The sequence below is a fragment of the Engystomops pustulosus genome, chromosome 2, assembly GCF_040894005.1.
Source record: "Engystomops pustulosus chromosome 2, aEngPut4.maternal, whole genome shotgun sequence".
In the NCBI taxonomy this organism is placed as follows: domain Eukaryota; kingdom Metazoa; phylum Chordata; class Amphibia; order Anura; family Leptodactylidae; genus Engystomops; species Engystomops pustulosus.
Genome location: NC_092412.1, coordinates 90,536,381 through 90,556,895, shown reverse-complemented (window position 1 = coordinate 90,556,895; position 20,515 = coordinate 90,536,381). Strand labels below are relative to the sequence as shown.

The window sequence follows — 20,515 nt, the reverse complement described above, 5'->3', positions numbered from 1 at the left end:
TAACTTGGTTAATAATAAAAAGGGAAAACCATAAAAGGGAAAAACAATGTAATGATAGATCTCTAAATAAACTAAAGCTTCAGATGAAAAAAATCTTTGACAGGTTATTTTTCATGTATCAAACACTTTCAGCCACTTATTTGGATTCAGATAGGCTTTAGCAGAACCAGGTTACACTCTGTTCACATTTGTATTGAGCCGTGCATCAGAACTATGTAGGGTGTAGCATGGTGGTAGCTTTATGACATTTGCCAAAATATAACCAAGATTGGCATGTAGCTCATAGGGCTGAGCAATTATAAATACATTTTTTAATAATAATTATGTTATTAAAATAGTGGAGACTTTTCAATATACCATCGCAGGCATATTTAATTGGTTACTTAGCTAATGGTCTGCCAGTGCATACACCCAGGGATACTGAATATAGAACTCACTAGTTTGATTATAAACAGTCTCCCATATAGACTATATCTGGCCCCAATATATAGCCCACCCCCTCAGTTTAATTAAATACAGCTCCCATATAGTCCTTCCAGTTCAATTACTATCTGACCTCCATATTTGGATCCCCCCACAGTTTGACTATATAGAGCCTCTCATGTAGCCTCCTTTACCATTTTAATTACTATCTTGCCCCCAAATATAAATTCCACCAAATCAGTTTTATTATATTTAGAAGCGCCCTGAAACAGTTCAGTTATATACAGTATCCCAAATAGCCAGCTCCAGTTTATTTATATTGTATCTAGCACATATTATATTCCCCTATCAAGTTTATTTATATACAGAGCCCCCCCCCTAGTATTAACGTCACCTGACCCCCACATGTATATATCTATAGATCCCCTTCAGTTCCATTAATATTTGGCCCGCAAAAATAAAACTAATACTTATATGCCGTCCTTTTGTTCCCACGCCTCGCAGCTCTATTCTTTTCCCGGCTCTTCTGTCAGCTGCGGCTCCGTGCAAACAGTTGTTGTAACTTCACCACACGTCACATGTGTCCCTGCATAGTACGGAGTGACTCAGACAGCCGAATAGGCGCTGTGTGCTCTGCATATGAATCACACCTGTGTCACACCTGCACACCAGGATGTACTATAACGTCCTGGTGCAATCGGTGGTGTACGGTTAGAGATCATGGGCTGAGCTCTATCAATACACAATGGGTGTCAGCTGTACAGTATGCTGGCACCGAACGCGGCAGTTAAACTGTTAAGTGGTCAGGTTGGACCATGGCCCCTAACTTACCATTCCATGGGCGCCGCCATCTTGGATGGCTGATTGCTGCCCCGGGTGACTCATTGATGTGTGGCACGGTATTGCCCAGTGCGGCCATTGCTGTCTATGGGGGACATAGGTACAGCCGCAAGCTTGCGGCTGTACATACGTCTCCCATAGGGTTGTGGAATGCTGCCTAATGCTGGGATTTGGAGAAATTCTGCCATGTTTCTTTTGTGGCAACAGTTTTTACTTTTACATAGAATTTCCAGTATCATCTCTATATTCCATCAATTAAAATCAATAATTCAGGTGTAAGCAACAAAAATAGAGGATTGATGCAGCATGTTTGCATGATTCCCGTATATACCTGAGTATAAGCCAAGTCAAGCCACAAAAAATGTGTTAAAAACCCCTAACTCGGCTTATACTCGAGTCAAGAAAAAAAACAAACCCTGTACTCGCCTTAAATTATTGCCAGTGTTTGAATGTGATGAGGTTTACAAGCAAGACACAAGTCAAAACATGCTTTGCTGCTTACACCCGAATTAATGATTTTAGTTTCTGGAATAAAGAAATATGTTAGAGCTTATCTACTTATCTATCACACTATCTATATGGAGCTCCAGGAATGTCTGTGCACCAGCGGATTTTGTCTTGTTGGTTTGTGGCTACAAACTAGGCTTGCTGTAAATTCCGATCCAAGTCCAGGTTGAGCCTACAATTAATATAGAAAAGTAAGAAGGACCCTTAAAATTCAGCCCCTTATGTTTGGAGTTAACTTATGTCAATTTCTTTTTGGTGTCTTTTGGTTAACTATTTTGTGCCATTTGATACCTTTATGGCTGTAGGTTATAACTTTGGGTCTGAATGTAGTGATGAAGATAATAAATTTATGCACGTGTATGTGGGCATGTCTACAAAATGGTCCATGACTTTGTGTAACCTTGCTTTTAATAAGCACATGGCATTCCCAATTTTATTTTATCTCATTCATCTTTGTTCCCCATTCTTTCATCTTGGCATCCCTTTGTCTGTGCTTCTCCCCCTCAATGTCACTTTCAATTTAAGAGTTGAATTTTAAGATTTGTACACAATTTACTGTGACGTACCTCTGTATCTTTTCAGAAACAGCTGCACTGTGTCCGTGTGTTGTATATCTGTGCCCTTCTTTAGTGGCAGAGCATAGATCAAGCCTTTTATATGCAGAATTAAAAGATGTTGCAATTATCTGCTCTTGTTGTATAGAAGAGACCACCTTGTTCTGGGAGGCTGTTGTTTTGCGGCAGACTCGCTTGTGTCCATCTATAGTAAATGCCCTTTATTTAGAATGGACTAAGGCCTTCTCTCTTTTCGTGTGTGCCAGTGACTTTGTCAGCTGAAACATGCAGGGCAAACCTGGCCTATTATCTGTGCTTACTCTTCATTATTAGGTCACACATTCATTGAATGAAGGTTTCTGTTTGTCGCCACATGCCCATAGTTAACAGAAGAGACTGAATAAATGACACCCTCGATTGACATTGGCAACCTCTCTTAGTTTTGAGCGAAATGTAACACAATAGTCAAAAGTCCACTAATTAGGGTGGAGTGCTAATAAAATGATAAAAGGTCCCTTGTTTTCTTTTTCATCTTGCCACGTACTGACAGCTTATCATGCACTCAGTCCTTGTTTGTTTTGGCACTCTGCATGCTCATTGTCGGTACTCAGAGCTTTGTTCACCTTTGCAGTTTCCAAAAGCACTTGGCTCTATTTATTGGAAGCTGTGGGAAAAGTCCATGTACTCGTTTCCTTTTATAAAAGTAAATGACGGAATTTTTCTGTACTAACTTTGTATCTGCCATAGTTTCCATTCCATCAATCTATCATTAAAAAATGCCAGTTATTGGCACCATTTCCTTTTATCGTACACTTTTAAGTTCTCCTTTTTTTTTCCTGACAAGTTATATTTATCAAGCTTTATCTAAAATAAAGAAAAAATAAGTTGTGTCTCAATACACAAAGCCATGGCTAAAGTTCCAAGTACCTAATTTTGTATATAAATCAGCTTTCACATTAATGAGGTTCTCTAAACCAACTTTAGGTCCTTAAGGCCCTGTGCTTGAGCATCCCAAATCAACCTTTATAAAGACTGTAGGTGGGCAAAAATTAAAAATAGAAAAGTTTTTACTTGCCTAGGTGCAAATCACATCTCCAGATCCCATGCCATGGCCTCTTCTCACGATGCGGCAAGTAAAGCCAGCTTGATGTTTGAAAATAATGCTTATAACATATAATAGCAAGAGAGTGAGTAGGAAGGGTTAGCAGCTGTGTAACAAATGGAAGAGGTGAGATACCCATCTTCACTCCTGTAGACAGATTTGCTATATCAATGGAGAATTAACACTGTATCTAAGGGGCACTTAAAAGCCTGTTTCTTTACAAACAAAGGAGAATTGATGAAGTATATTAGACAAACACTCCACCATATAAAAAAATTTATTGAAAGCGTAACGGTAAAGCTATAGTGATTGTACCAAATTATTATATGTGACTCCCCCTTTGAAAACGAACAGAACAATGCCTACTATGTGCTGCTTGTCCTTTTCTTTCTAAAGTTATGGCACTGTTGTCCCTGGACCATATTAATGCATGTGTTTTCAGTCCATGAAACGCATGCATTTTTAACCCTTCAGCTCTCAGCGGCGTACTAGTACGGCACAGTCTCCCGCTATTAGTGCTCGGCCCCGTACTAGTACGGGTGTATAACCTGTAAAATGCCATGGTCAGAGCCTAAACGTATAAAAATGCATGTGTTTTCAGTCCGTTTAAAAGCAGTCCAAAAACTGTTCAAGAATGCCCCTAAGGGTGTTGTCATGTGGAGCATTCTTGGATTGTTTTTAAACGCACTGAAAATGCATCTTACGGTGCTGCAACAAGTCACGTTCCTGGACTGTTTTTAAAAGAACTGAAAACGCATGCGTTTTTGTACGCTTACCATGCTTCTGTCTGGTTTTAATCTGTTTTGCCGCTTCCTACACTTCTAGAAATGTAGATAAACAAGTTCAAAGCAGCCAGACACAAGGTAAACATTAAAAAATGCATGTGTTTTTAAACAGACTGAAAACGCACACTTTAAAACGTTCCAAGAACGCCAAGTGTGGCAGCACCCTTAGGAACTTATTATATATTATTCAACTTACTCGTGAAAGTAAGTTTACATTAGTCATAATTTTACAAGGAGTTTAAATTTAGCATATTTTATGCTTTATGGTGAATTGATCTGTTATGCCATTTTATCCAAAAACATTGCAAAATGGAATCTTAAAAACTTTACAACAGATGAAACATTCTGATATGATATTGACAGAAGCGTATAAGGTTTTTATTATTAACATTTGCCAGATGGAGGACAGGGGGAAAACTTTGCTTTAGACTTTAGTGCTGGGTCGTTTTGTGAGCAGTGTGGTAAGACAAATAGAACGGCGACTTTTCATCCAGTGCTAAGTTGATCTCGTAAAAAAGAAGTCTACAAACGGTGATCACAGCATCTGAAGGAATAGTAGTCCATAATCAGTCTCCTCCGTTAAGGCTGCAGTCATACATGCTGCTAGCGTTGTGTTTCGTAGTGTAAATCTAGCACATGGGGTGAAATGCATGTTATTGTTCATTAGCCACCGATGTCTTGCATTTAAACAATTAAAGGCACCAGGGTCTGGTGACCATTGCGTTTATGTGGAAAGTCATATGTGATATAGGCCGAGCCCCCCACCCCGTGCCCTAACTTGTGGAACGTGTGACCCCGGCCTTACAGACCATACATAGCGCTGTAAAATAGTGAAAATGTGTTGCTTTAAGCCCCAGATAAAGATAAAGTAGCACATCTTATTACATGATTCACAATATATTACATCAAACTAAATCAGTGTAGCATTTTGCTAAAAAAAAAATCCTGTTTTGTATCTGTCATTTTATCAGTTGGCATATACTCAGTGTATTGTAAGATTGTGAGATGGAGTTCCAAGATGCACATATGAATAATTGCTTTTTAGTTTTAGTGAAATATGAATTTTTTAATGAATTTTAAGGTTACTGCTTTTACATGGTCTTTACTAAATCCATATTTTGTGTTTTGACTTCCAATGTTTTTTCTTTGATTATTGGATTTTTTTTTTTTTTTACAGTTAATGTGTTTGCTGTTATATCATTGTACACCACAAGTGTCTTGTATTTTATTAATCAGAACTGTTATATACTTCAAGTTAATGCTTCATCTGTTCTGCTTTTTTTTTCTGCCATTTAGTGCCTTGGTCGTGACGCAGCTGGGAATATTAGCATTCAGTTCTTGGGCACAGTGGTGAGTACCATTTTTCCATGCTTGCCTGATAGCGGGCTCGTTTGTATCATGTATAATTAGAAATGAATTACTGGAGTTCAAAGTTACTACAATCTATAGAGGTATCAACAAGTAAAACTGCTGTATCCACAAAAGAACAAGGTCTCTTAGAACAATGAAGGGAGACTTAAAAAGTCAACGTTAAAACTCCAAGCTTTATGCTCTGCACAAGTATTCACAGTATTTAATGGTTGAGTGGCATCAATCCGATCTGTCACCTGTTTGTTTGGTTTTTTTTTGGGGGGGGGGGGGGGGGGTAACGGATCTGTACAAGAAATGGATGCTTTTTACAGTTGTTCAATGGTGTATCCTAGCAGCCATCTGTTTTTAATGCTTACCACTTGGACGGTATAGGACAGTGGTGGCGAACCTATGGCACGGGTGCCAGAGGTGGCACTCAGAGCCCTTTCTGTGGCCACCCAGGCCTTCCCCCAACACAGAGTTTGCCGGATAGGACTCAAGGCTTCCTCTTGTGGTCCAATACAACCCAGGACTTGCCATTTAAAAGCGACATCCTTGGCTGCCAGGGTTACAGCAGGAACAAGAAGGTGTGATGGGGAAAGATTATTGTTGGATCTCCTGCTCTGGGAACCCTGATTCTTCCTCTTCAGGGAACCCTGGAGGGAAGCTAAAATCTACATTTCTCCACCATCTTTCTATTGTATTGGTGAACTCATGACGCCAATACGATTGAAAACTGTGATGCAGCAGGGATTAATAAGTTACTGCTTAAATTGTCATGTTGGCACTTTGTGACGTATAAATGGGTTTCTCCAAAAGGTTGGCCATCACTGGTATAGGACATGCTTTTTTTTTTTGTTTTACAAAATGGATCCAGGGTCTGTTAAAGGAACACACAAATACTGCACATGGACTTTGTGCTCATCTTTGCTGTAACCCAGGCTCAGCACATGTGCGGGTAGACAAGGAAGAAGGAGTGAGCACTGCTCACCCTCCCCTCACCATAGGAAGTTGTGTGACCATGGTGCAAATTATTCCAAAGATGGGGCATGTTCTATCTTCTTCATTGCGACCAGCTGGCTCGCACATGCTGCGGTGTGAACTAAGGCCATTCTGGGTTACATTTTGAAGCTGATGCCCATAGACAGGACAAGGTACTATCTCTTTTGGTGGGAGGTATTGCTGACCACATGACACAGATGAGCACCAAAAGGTATGTAATAACTACAGTCACAGGTAAGAAGATTAGATTTGCTACTATTTACATTACTTTCTAACTGGCGGTAATCTTATCTTAGTGGGACATTTTATTACATATACATCCCATTTACTTTTATGTGACAAACTGAAATTAGGAAGTGTTCTTGACATGAAAGGGTGCTGTGCTCCTGTATTGATGGTAAATGTGCTCTTTCAGCATTTTCTCATGGTGACTCAATTAGCAAAGCCAAAACAACATTGGTGCTGACTTCCTTCTATTCACTTCTATTTAATGCCACACAGCACACAAGCGCTGGTCTGAACAGTAAATGCTCTGTGTAAAATGTAATATTATAACCGCAAAACATTACATTATATCTTATCCGTTAAATACACTAGGATCATAATATGTACCTTATATACTCGAGTATAAGCCGCGGTATCTAATGTTAACACAAAAACTGGGAAAACTTATTGACTCGAGTATAAGCCGAGGGTGGGAAATACATTGGCAACACCCCCCAGTATATAGCGTGCAAGCAACTGTAGTATATAGCAAGCCCCTTCTCCCCCCAGTTTATATCAGCCCTGCAGTATATTGCCTGCCACCCCCCCAGTATACAGTTTGCCACCCCCCAGTATATAGTCTGCCAGACCCCTGTAGTATATAGCCTGCCAGCCCACCCAGTATATAGCCAGCCTGCCCCTCTGTAGTATATAGCCTGCCAGCCCCCTGCCCTGATTTTGCCAAGCATTTAATTAAAAAAATCAACACTGTACTCGCCTTTCTGATGCTCCCCATAGGTCCTCTTCTTGCTTCGGATCCTCTTCGCGTTCTTCGGGTCCTTTGGCTCTCTTCTCGTTCTTGGTACACACAATGACGTCAGCCGCTGCCATCTTCATTGTTTGTGAGCCACAGGCATCGTGAGGGGACTTGAAGAGAAGCCAAAGAGGAGCGGAAGGACCCCAAGAGGCTTTGGAGCATAGGAAGCAAGAAGTGGACCTGAGGGGGGCGTCTTAAAGATGACTACAGTGTTCATTTTATAGACTTGAGCACAAATTTTGTGCTGAAAAACTCAGCTTATACTTGAGCCGGCTATACTGTGGTATATGCTGCAGTCTTGTTTTCAATCCCATGGTATATTCTTGTTTTTAGTTCTGTAATATATTCTATACTATTTACCAGTATTAAAATAATATATGGCATATTTTTGTTTATAGTACTATACTATACAGCATACCACTATTCTAAATGGATTCTGTAGTATAGTATACAACATACCCTTGATAAAAATAATAATACCTTTATACCGGTACATAATTGTTTGTCACAATTAGTGATGAGCATGATTGCTCTTTAAGTTTGGGTGCGTCCTACATGACCCGGACATATTGCAAGATTGGCAGGCATGCAGCCAATCTGGCAAATAGGTGCCCCTACTTACTAACCATGGCTGTGATTGGCCAGGGGGGTCACTGCTGCCAATCCAGCAATATATAACCGGGTCAAGTTAAACGTACCCAAACCTAAATTTCGGGTCCGTTCATCTCTTTTCATGATCATTATCAATAGCTATTAGATATGCCATACTTTTGTTTCTATTCTTGTTATATACATTATGCATTGTTTTTAGTTATTAATTATTATAATCTAGTACTAGAATATATTGCACACACTTGTCTACAACTACGTGTATTGTCTTGCAGTGTTGTTAATATCCACTGATGGATAACCATCAACACAAATGGTTCTTCTCACATATTGTCTGTTGCCATTTAATGGGCTGACTAATATTAACATGTCTGACAAAAATCTAACTCTAAGGCATTCTTTAATTTGACCCCTCTGTGGCGGCTCAATTAAATGTCAATGCAAGCATTTAAGATTTAACGGAAATTAATGATAACCATCCAAAACAATTTTAAACACAATCAGTTTAACAAGGAAGGATAAATTTAATATGATAATTTAGCTGGCTGAATTGTATCAGCTTAGCAGGGATGTATGCAAATACATGACCCTTGCTTAGTTTTTAATGGAAGCTATGCTGATAGATTTATCAGTTCTATTAAGGAACTTTGGGGAACTTTAGAATTTCAGCATTTGTTCCCTCAGAGGCTGAAAAACAAACCTGATCTCATACTGGGACCATTCTGGTCTGCATATTTCCATAATTTGCCTTTGCAACTAATATGACAGCAAGAGGCAAATAACAGTTTCTAATAATATCAAATGGAGTTGAAGAGGACAGCATTTTAATGTAGTAAAACGACCTCCCTGTGGGGTTGTTATTGCTAATATTGAGCAGCAGTTACACAGTTGCAATAGTAGTCTCATAATTGATTTGTTTAATTAGCAAGAGATGGAGCTGGTGCGGTATCTTGTTGTCTGCCATCAGTGGTCTGCTGCATAGCAATGAATATTTTTATTTGTCTTATTTCTCATTAGTCTCTGTGCTGGAATCATTCTTTTACTTTGTTGTTAACTTTACTTTCTGAAGACAACCGATGATTTGTAGCCAGACCTAAGCTTTCAAGACATTCAAGCTCTTCCTGAACATTTTCTTCTTTCTAGGAAACCTTAAATGGGGAATATTCCCATGCTACGGGCTTTCTTGTAATTTATAAAGACTCTGGCTACATTTTCCTGATAATTTAGCCACTGAGGGGAATGTTCAATTGAGGGAAATGTGTCTTTAACTTTACAAGCCATAACACATACAGCAAATTTATAGAAAAGGGATTGCCTGAGCCTAGTGATTTATGCCTGAGGGCCTAGATACATGAGTGAGTTGTCTTTGCTTTAGTATCCTCTGTTCTGTTTTTTCTTTTCTTTGCTTTGTTTTTTTTGTTTGTGGTTTTGTCGTTTTTCTCTTTTGTTTTATATTATCAATATTAAAGGCAGTCTCGGGTGCACAAATAAGACCATCTTTGTCTTAACTGGAAAATTTACAGTATTGAAAAGAAGGTGCATACATTTTTTCAGTTGGATGTTATTTAAAAAATGTACCTGTGTGAAGGTGATTTTCCATAAATGTAGTCAAATGATCTCTTTTTTGCACGTGAAATGTCTGGGAGTTATTACATGTACCACAGCAATCCTGTGGTAATGAACGCTGGTCAGACTGAATTCCATAGCACATGTGTGGCCACTGTTGTTAGAGTGCGGGAGTGGTTTTACCCAAGGACACCTATCTTGTTACTTAGGGACAACATGGCTACATTTATGGGAAATTTTCTTATCACTGGTGATTTTTTTCATAACCTGCAATTGAAGAAATGTATATATAGGGGAGTGGAATTAAATAAAATATGAGTGCCCGGATGGGAATACCCCTTTAATCTGTCACTGGATATATAATACAATATATGGAGCAGCACAATGATACGATTTGAAACTTGTCCAAAGGCTAGGTGCAGGCTTTTTTTAACCAGAATGGTTATAAAAAATCCATTTGGTAAAAAGATACACTGAAGCCTTTGAAAATGGCTCTATTGAAAACTGAAACATTGCACTTGTATACCACGGGTGAATAAATCTTCACATTTTTGGAGTGCTGCTTCAGTGTATCTTTTTGCATTAGTATTAGTATTCACACTAAGGCCTCAGCCTACCTACCAGTACTCCTCACCCCTCCCATCTTTATAGGGAGCGCGGGCAGCCGTGATGTTAATCGGGGTAGGAAGAGGGCTACCTATTTCTCTTTGCGGCTGCATGGCTCAGTCTTTGGTTCTGTGAGACACTGTGTGTATACACGGCTTATACTAATATAAACTTACATACTCTCCTTCTTATTCACCCCAATGATCTGACCGACCCGTGGCGCACACTATGACATTGGCAGCGGCGACCGCCACTGAAGTCCTAGTGTGTATTGCAGGCAAAACTCTGGAACTAGAAGCTGAGGGGATGTAAATATCAGGAGCTGGCAGCTGCAGTAGGAAAAGGGGGTCAGTAAGGAGCCACAAATGGCATTAAGATGGGGATGCAGGGTACAGGAGAGAGCAGAAGAAGGCATGTAGTTGTATTGCTTCCTTTCTTACAACCTATTCTCCAACTTGTGTCTCTCTCAAGTCTCCCTCCCTTCCTGTTATTGCAACTACGCTGAAATCTGAGCCAAACGGTGCAGGAGAGGGAGGAGTAGAATAGCACATACATAACTGAACTTAGCTGTAAGTACAGCCTGCAGCTGCTCTACAGAAACTGATATTGTGGGTGGGGTTCAGTCCTCTGCGCCTCTGCAGTAACTGCTAAAAGCTTGGCCTACCCTCTGGTAGGCCAGTCCGACACTGGTAACAAGAACCATTTACAGGTCATACCCGTGATAAAGGAAGGAAATCCTTTGGATTTTCCAGCATCACTTTGGAGCCATTATTATGTATCATGATACATGCTGTTTCAATACAAATACTGCAGTACCGTCAGAGTGGACCTGATAACTGACATGACTACATAGAACAATTTCAATTATAAAGGCTTACATTGTGGTTACCTATGACATAGTGAGTGCAGAAAATGACTGAGTGGATACTGGATTTCTACTCTATAGTCTATGTGCAATACATAACATAATTAGAAAACCAGTTGCCAATCCTAATTATAAGTAATTGGATTTAATATAAATTATATTCAATCCATAATCAACTGCATCACACATAAGTAGAAATAGTCATTGATGCTTAAAAATGTTAAATGGGGTATTCCCACAAAGAGAATCTTAAATATACTTAGATTAACAAAATAACACATTCTCTAATTCACTGTTATTAAAAAAGAATACAGCACTTCACTAATATAATTCTAACCTGTCTCTTATCAGTGCTGGTGTATACAATCCTGGTTGTTCCGGGATCCAATCATAAATCTTCGCACTATGGTCAGATTTTTTTCATGAATAGCTTCTCTTGCCTGCATGCTGGATTGCTCTCTGCCTCCTGCCCCTCCCTCCTGCATTACAAGACGAGCTGATACACAGGCACTTCCTGACACAGAAACATTGTGCAGAGACTTACTCTACAAGCTACAGACAAGAAGTAGAGCTGACTGTGTGTTTTATTGTTTAGGCGAGTTAGCAGACCTGTGAGTGTCATTGTGATTCATATCAGTCTTATGGATCTCATTATCTCTTATCTCTGATCTATCTCCTATCTCTTTTTCTGTGTGTCAGATACTAGTAGAACGTTCAGAAGCTAAATAAGAGTCTAGATAAACCCTGCCCATGATATTCTAAACACATTGTCAGCACACAGCATATCATAGCGCAGAGGAATCTTGGAGATTTCCGCCTACACTGTGGAATTTTACAATAGCCATCACTGAGTTATAGGAGCTAAAACAGCAATAAAACTCAGTAAAATTGTAAAGTAAGAGGGTTAAAATTATCTTTATTGTGTAAACATCACTAGGTGATTAAAATTTGGGAACTTTCTTTAAAACATGAAGGACTAGTATATATAAGATAAACCACAAGTAATGAGTTTTCAAAATAATAGTGTCAGGTGACAGTAGTTCATATATATTAGTGTGAATACCATCTTAGGAAAACCTTAACCCCAATATGAAACCCTTATATGAAATAATGTTTTTTATAGTTTTGCCTCACAATACGAAGGTACATCATATTATTGAAGCAAAAAATACAGCAATAACAGCTACGTGCTGCACACCTCTCTCGTGGAGCTACAAACAGTCAAGGGTTGATCCAGTAAACCCAAATTGTAAAACATAGAAAATAAGTTCTGACCGGAGCTCCCGATTCTCTTGCTACCGTGTGTCCTTCCTCCAATAGGTCACACACAAAATAGAGTAGTTCACACTCCTCCAGCACAAATTTCTGAATCCTCCGATAAGAATATACCGCTATTCAGACCAACACTCCTGCGTTTTACCTGTGACCTCCTCTGTATGCAACATATGTTGTGACGGATCGCTGGAAGAAATTCACCCGCAGATGGCGTAGTACAGTTTAGCACTCAGTATTTATTTAGATAAAAAACATACTCACAAAAGGGCGAGAACGTGCAGCTGGCGTCACAATTGGAGTTTTATATGAGCATTTTTATCGCTGTTTTGTGAGTGTTTTTAATCTAAATAAATACGGAGTGCTAAACTGTACTACGCTATCTACGGGTGAATTTCTTCCAGCGATCTGTCGCAACATATGTTGCATACGGAGGAGGTCGCAGGTAAAACGCAAGAGTGTTGCTCTGAATAGCGGTACATTCTTATCTGAGGATTCAGTAATTTGTGCTGGAGGAGTATGAACTACTCTATTTTGTTAGTGACCTATTGGAGGAAGGACACACGGAAGCAAGGGGATCGGGAGCTACGGTCAGAACTTATTTTCTCTATTATTGCAGCAATTGGTTATTCACACCATTAAACCAAATTTGATAGCTTATAGGTACTCCATAGTTGAATATATATACCTTACATTTTGGTTTTAGTCTGATATTCATGCAGCTTTATGCCATGCAAAGTGCACATCCATAAGGCAGAGCCACTTCACACACCACTGCTGAAGCGGAGCCATAAGGCTTCACCACTGCTCAAGCCTTATGGATGCCTGCATGTGAACTTCCCATGGTATAAAGCTGCATGAGGATCAGACTAAAACCACAATGTAAGATATACACTCACCGGCCACTTTATTAGGTACACCATGCTAGTAACGGGTTGGACCCCCTTTTGCCTTCAGAACTGCCTCAATTCTTCGTGGCATAGATTCAACAAGGTGCTGGAAGCATTCCTCAGAGATTTTGGGTCCATATTGACATGATGGCATCACACAGTTGCTGCAGATTGGTCGGCTTCACATCCATGATGCGAATCTCCCGTTCCACCACATCCCAAAGATGCTCTATTGGATTGAGATCTGGTGACTGTAGAGGCCATTTGAGTACAGTGAACTCATTGTCATGTTCAAGAAACCAGTCTGAGATGATTCCAGCTTTATGACATGGCGCATTATTCTGCTGAAAGTAGCCATCAGATGTTGGGTACATTGTGGTCATAAAGGGATGGACATGGTCAGCAACAATACTCAGGTAGGCTGTGGCATTGCAGCGATGCTCAATTGGTACCAAGGGGCCCAAAGAGTGCCTAGAAAATATTCCCCACACCATGACACCACCACCACCAGCCTGAACCGTTGATACAAGGCAGGATGGATCCATGCTTTCATGTTGTTGACGCCAAATTCTGACCCTACCATCCGAATGTCGCAGCAGAAATCGAGACTCATCAGACCAGGCAACGTTTTTCCAATCTTCTACTGTCCAATTTCGATGAGCTTGTGCAAATTGTAGCCTCAGGTTCCTGTTCTTAGCTGAAAGGAGTGGCACCCGGTGTGGTCTTCTGCTGCTGTAGCCCATCTGCCTCAAAGTTCGACGTACTGTGCGTTCAGAGATGCTCTTCTGCCTACCTTGGTTGTAACGGGTGGCGATTTGAGTCACTGTTGCTTTTCTATCAGCTCGAACCAGTCTGCCCATTCTCCTCTGACCTCTGGCATCAACAAGGTATTTCCACCCACAGAACTGCCGCTCACTGGATGTTTTTTCTTTTTCGGACCATTCTCTGTAAACCCTAGAGATGGTTGTGCGTGAAAATCCCAGTAGATCAGCAGTTTCTGAAATACTCAGACCAGCCCTTCTGGCACTAACAACCATGCCACGTTCAAAGGCACTCAAATCACCTTTCTTCCCCATACTGATGCTCGGTTTGAACTGCAGGAGATAGTCTTGACCATGTCTACATGCCTAAATGCACTGAGTTGCCGCCATGTGATTGGCTGATTAGAAATTAAGTGTTAACGAGCAGTTGGACAGGTGTACCTAATAAAGTGGCCGGTGAGTGTATATCCTACCATGAAGTGCCTATAAGCAGGGACGGTTTTAGACAAACTGGGACATTTATTGGATGAAGAACACAACTGATGTCCGTTGTACATATTGCATGAATGTTGACTTGATCATACTGCCAATAGTATATCATATGTTCTTACAAATTTGGTACACCAGGCTAGACTAGACTATGTCATTATTTGTGTTGCGAATTACATATGTAGCATTGATTAACATGATTGGGTTAACCGATTAACTAGAAGTGATAACTCAGTCTATAGCGTAAGTGAATAATGGTAACCACACCGTATATGTAATAACTAATTGATTAAACACATTTTCAGTCATGTTTACAGTGGGATACATCTGTGCCATACGTTGTAAGGACACATCAGAATCCTCCTGACGGTTTTCTAGATCTCTGCTTGCTGTCATTCTTTAGAAAGCTTCTATGTTTATGACAGAAATCTAACTATGGTCCCACAGGTGTGCGGCTTCCTGTAGAATGACAGCAGACAGAGATCTAGAAAACCTTGAGGAATTGATACAGAAAGTATATTGGAAAATTATATTTTTAATTATAGAAACAATAACATTAATTTGCCAAAATGGGAACATCCCTTTAATATAACTTTTTTTTTTTCAAAATAAATGATTGAAATATGGATGAGTAGTGCCAGTATGGGGAATTCAAATTGTGCTGAAAGGAAGAATGTCGAAGCAGAGCAATCTCACAGCAGGAAGCCAAGCTTGTGTTTTACATTTGTTATAGTTAATGGTCAACATGTATAACTTCATATTCACAACATCAGTGATGTATTTTAATAAATAAATAATATATGGTATAAGTAGTGCATACTCTGCTATATTTTCATATATCAAAGCTCGGCTGTTCTTGGTATATAAAACTTGCAATGAGCTATTTAAAGTAACAGTCATACAAGTTGTATATGCCATCAAGAAAGTGGATTTGCTGGATATAATATTAGAAAAGTTAAAAAAAAAAAAAAAAAAAAAGACATTTTACACACCATCAGAAGCAGTAAAAAGTTGGGAGTGTTTGTTTTAAATATCTGTTTGAAGGGGGCATTGAAACACAATTCTTGAATATTTCTTTGTTTGTCTTGGCAATGTGTTCTTCCTTAGATAAAACATTTAAATGCTAAGCAGTTCCTTTAGTTTACAGGGCTTGGTTACTTTTTATGGTAACACACACTGGGCAGGAAGGTCATTGTAATGAAGTTAAAAAAAAAATCCCAAGGCATGAAAGAGAAAGTTAGCAGTTAGCATACCTATTTTTATGGGATTTCACAGCCCTCTAATATTCCAGCAAATCTGTTCTCTCAAAGTTAACCCATTTTCTAGCAACAGAAGTCATTTTGTTGTTTTTGGTTTGTTACTGACATAGAGTTTACGTTGCTGAAATTCAAGTAGATAAATGGCTGGCAAAAGGCACCCTAATTTATAACATGAAATGCCCCATCCCAGTTCCGTCTCTCTGCAGCGTTCATCTCTGTGTTGCTCATTTGCCGGAGGGGATCTTCATTTCAAATGTTTGTGGCCACTATGTATGTGTCTTTTGACCTGTTGAGTCATTAAATATTGATCCATCTCCTTGTGAAATGTTACTATTGTTGTTCTCTACCCTAAGGCATCACTGAGCATGCTGAATAACGGCCTTAGAACTATTGGAGGTTTTTATGTTAATGGATTCTACTACATGAAGAGATGGTTTATCAAGAAAGTAACTATGTACTTATCAAAGGATTTATTCCTATGCAATACTAATAATGTATCCAAACTTTAATGAGGTCATGTGTACAGTTTACATGTATATTTCAATAGAAGCTTTATACAAAAGTAGGCATAAAATAGTTTAATATAATGTTTGTTTATACTGTCTGGTCCGTGAGTTTTCACAATGCAATATTAGGTTATCATAATTATCAATGCTTCACACCAACACTGTCCTCTTTATTGTCGGATCCTGCCCTAGTTCTCATACTGGGATTCATTCTGAACACTGGCAACGTTTTGGAGCCATTCTAATCTACTTCAATTGATTAACTTATAGTTTGAGCGTAAGAAGGAGATGGAAATTGTCAGACTTTTAAAGCTAACAGCTGCAAAACTGTCAATAGTAGATAATATTGGATTTATTTGATCTGCTCATTTTATTTACTATTTAATATTAAATGGAAAAAAAACAGTTCTGTTCTTATTTAGTTTCCTTTCTCCTCTTCCTTTTCTCTATATTAATGGAAAAATACAATTTTTAGGTTTTATGAAGTTTTCATATTTTTTCATAACGAATGAGCGCTGTAAAATTCACCTTTCAATCATCTTTTTGTCACATATAGGGTTTTCCAGGCTTCTACACTACTATTGACCAATCTATGCAGCCAGTAAAAAAAATGTTAAAATTCAGTGGGCTTATATAACAATGGGTCACATTTACATCTTTGTCCTATTGCTCTTCAGTGGTCATAGATGCTTTACACAAGATGGCCATGTCAGTGTGAATGGAACCCATGGCTAGCTTTATTGTATGCATGCACAAAACCACAAAACTTGTACCCATAAGGTTAAATTCACATTATGCTTTCTGTGATCGCTTATACATCGGGAAAGCACACAGTGGGGATGGGTCTGTGCCATACCCTGTTAGGACAGGTCAGAATCCCCCTGGGGTGTCCTTACAACGTATGTCAAAAAACCCACCATAATGCATATGGACAACTGACTTAAGGTACATAGAGAGTTCATTAATACACCAATTCCTCAGGACTGGGAATGTAAAACACTTGGCTCTCTCAAATAAAAATAACATCCATTTGTGAACCTCTGAATCATAGGTTCTGTTCTTGTGAAGGAAGATGCTCTTCCAAGTTTTTTTACAAGGCAAATTTTTCCTACACTTCTTTTCTATAGCAGGCAAGAATGAGATGAGGTTTCTCCTTGCTATTCAATATGCTACACTATCTCATCTTCAAAGCACTTGCTGTTACACAGATGAAAATAAGAAACACTTTGATTTATTTTAAATTAGCATGCAGGAACAATACAAAGTGCCCTTATGAGTGCATCAGTGCTCCACATCATCACTTTCAATATAAGATTACATCTCCCACCGAGAAAGAAATCAGCCTCAAAAAGCCTTTTTATTATATTGTATATATTTATTCAATATAAGTGTGCTCAAGTGACAGGCGGAGATCCCAAGGGTATGAGAGTGTCCCATTTTGTTTGTAGTCAGTTGTGTTAACTCTTCAAACTACAAACCTCAACTCTGTGCATACTTTAACTATACCTAGATACATCTTTATTTATTTGATGTGTTCCTAAACTATGATTATGTCTGCAAAACATATAGACCGCTTATGTGAATTTAGGGGAAAATATTTGGTGGTTTGTTAGAGATGCTATCCTGGAAGTACCTCACTGTGCATAATTTTATAATATTTTATGAGAGATCGGTCCTGTCAGACTTATTGGCTTCTATGAGGAAGTAAGTTCCAGACTGGATTTGGGGGAGGCTGTGGATGTTGTATATTTGGACTTTTTAAATGCATTTGACACAGTGCCGCATAAAAGGTTGGTATATAAAATGAGACTGCTGGGACTAGGGAAAATCTTTGTATTTGGGTAAGTAATTGGCTTAGTGATAGAAAACAGAGGCTTGTCATAAATGGCACATTCTCAGTTTGTGTTGAAAGTACCAGTGAAAAGCCACAGCGGTAAGTATTGGGGACACTTCTCTTTAATATTTTTATTAATGACTTTGTAGAGCGTTTACATAGTCAAGTTTCAAAATTTGCAGATGATACTAAGCTGTGTAAAGTAATAAATACTGAGGTCGATAGTTTAGCATTACAGAGGGATTTGTAGAAGCTTGAGGAGTGGGCAGAGAAATGGTTGATGAGGTTTAATGTAGATAAATGTAAAGTTATGCACTTTGGCTAAGGAAACAAAACAAAAATTGTGTTCTAAACGGTCAATTACTTGGTAAAATTCGAGCTGAAAAGACTTAGGGGTATTGGTGGATGGTAAACTTAATTTTAGTGACCAGAGCCAGGCGGCTTCTGCTTAAGCAAATCATATTATGGGATGTATCAAGAGAGGAATAGATTCTCATGATAAAGACATAGTTTTGCCCTTATACAAATCACTGGTCAGACCACACATGAAAAATTGTGTATAGTTTTGGGCACCAGTTTATAAAAAGGGCATAGTAGAACTGGAACAACCAAGATTATTAGGGTAATGGGGGAACTGGAATACAATGACAGATTACAAAATTTGGGATAACAGGTGGTCCCCTACTTAAGGACACATGACTTACAGATGTTCCCTAGTTAAAGATGAACCCCTCTGCCCACTGTGACCTCTGGTGAAGCTCTCTGGATGCTTTACTTTAGTATTAGACTACAATGATCAGCCATAAAGTGTCTGTAATGAAGCTTTATTGATAATCCTTAGTCCTATTACAGCAAAAAGAATGTAAAACTCCAGTTGTAACTGGGGGAAAAAAAAATTTTTGTCTGGATATATAAATATACATTAATTTACTTACATTAAACTTAAGAACAAACCTTGTACGTAATCCGGGGACTGTCTGTATTCTGTTTAGAAAAAAGGAGGATCTCTCCAAAGATCTTTTTATACCCAGGCCTGTGCCCAGGACAAGGGGGCATCCTCTACACCTACAGGAGAGGCGATTCTACCATCAACATAGACAAAGGTTCTTTACTGTAAGAGCAGTGAGACTGTGGAACTCTCTGCCGCAGGAGGTTGTTATGGCGGACTCTATGTACATGTTCAAGAGAGGCCTGGATGCCTTTCTGGAGAGAAAAAATATCACGGGTTATTGGGATAAAACATTTATTGGTTGGACTTGATGGACTTGCGTCTTTTTCCAGCCTTATATACTATGATACTATGAATTTATCAATATCATGATCAGTGTGAAATTAATCAAGGCTATACAGTGGCATAATGTAGTTTGCGGCACTAGATTCACCTTAATCTAAATTAAGATAATAGAGGTGGGCATAGATTAGTGGCTTCCATATATTCATGCCAACAGATGTTTCTGTACTGCATGTCAAATATGCAAATTGAATGTAAAAACTCTTATGTTCCTATGTGTTGGTAATGAAATCATATCTTTCCATTTATAGTACATTCTTTTTTTTTTTCTTTTTTTTTTTTTGAAGCAGCTTGAGATTAGCAAGTGACAATCTGAAGTATATAAGTATCCTGGATGCAATGAATAATAAGGCTCCTATGTGTGCAGTCACAGCCTCAGATATGCCTTATTGGTTTCATTTATTTATTTATTTCAGTTCATGGCATGCAAAACCATTCATACACATACAGGATTTACCTAGAACTAGGTTTTGAATTTATTCTCTGCATTACCTCGTAAGAGGCATTTTGTTTTACGTTTATCTACATTTCCAATGGTAAATTTAGTGATAAAAATTCCTAACAAATCCACCAAATAATGGGTATACAGGACGTTTGAAGATCCACAGCATGCTTTTAACTATGCAGCAGGAAATGTAATTAGGTTTAATAAAACTAACAAATATTGGAAAAAATACATGTCACTCGACGTTTCGGAGTATATGGGTGCACAAGTAGGTTACTACACCATATATATAGAGAAAAGATAACTTGGCACTCCTTATAGGTCAAAAATTGAGGAGAGTTCATTTAATCCAGAATAAACAGTATAGCAATCCACCAAAAATTATTATTTTGCAACTTTTCGGTCTTATAAATTCGGACCTTCCCCAGGCACTAGAATAGAAACAATGAATACATGATTATATAAATGTTGGAAATAGACAAGAGAGTATAATAACAGTGATATGGTCCAACAGATCGATATATAGAGAACTTGAAAG

General features: G+C 38.7%; 1 protein-coding gene across 1 annotated transcript in view; it reads left to right on the top strand.

The window, feature by feature from the left end:
* PCCA (propionyl-CoA carboxylase subunit alpha) overlaps positions 1 to 20,515 on the top strand; it is a 261,842-nt gene that overhangs the window by 204,787 nt on the left and 36,540 nt on the right. Inside the window, exon 21 of the mRNA XM_072135508.1 lies at positions 5,508 to 5,561. Coding sequence (XP_071991609.1) covers positions 5,508 to 5,561 — 54 coding nt within the window. The remainder of the gene's footprint in view (positions 1 to 5,507; positions 5,562 to 20,515) is intronic.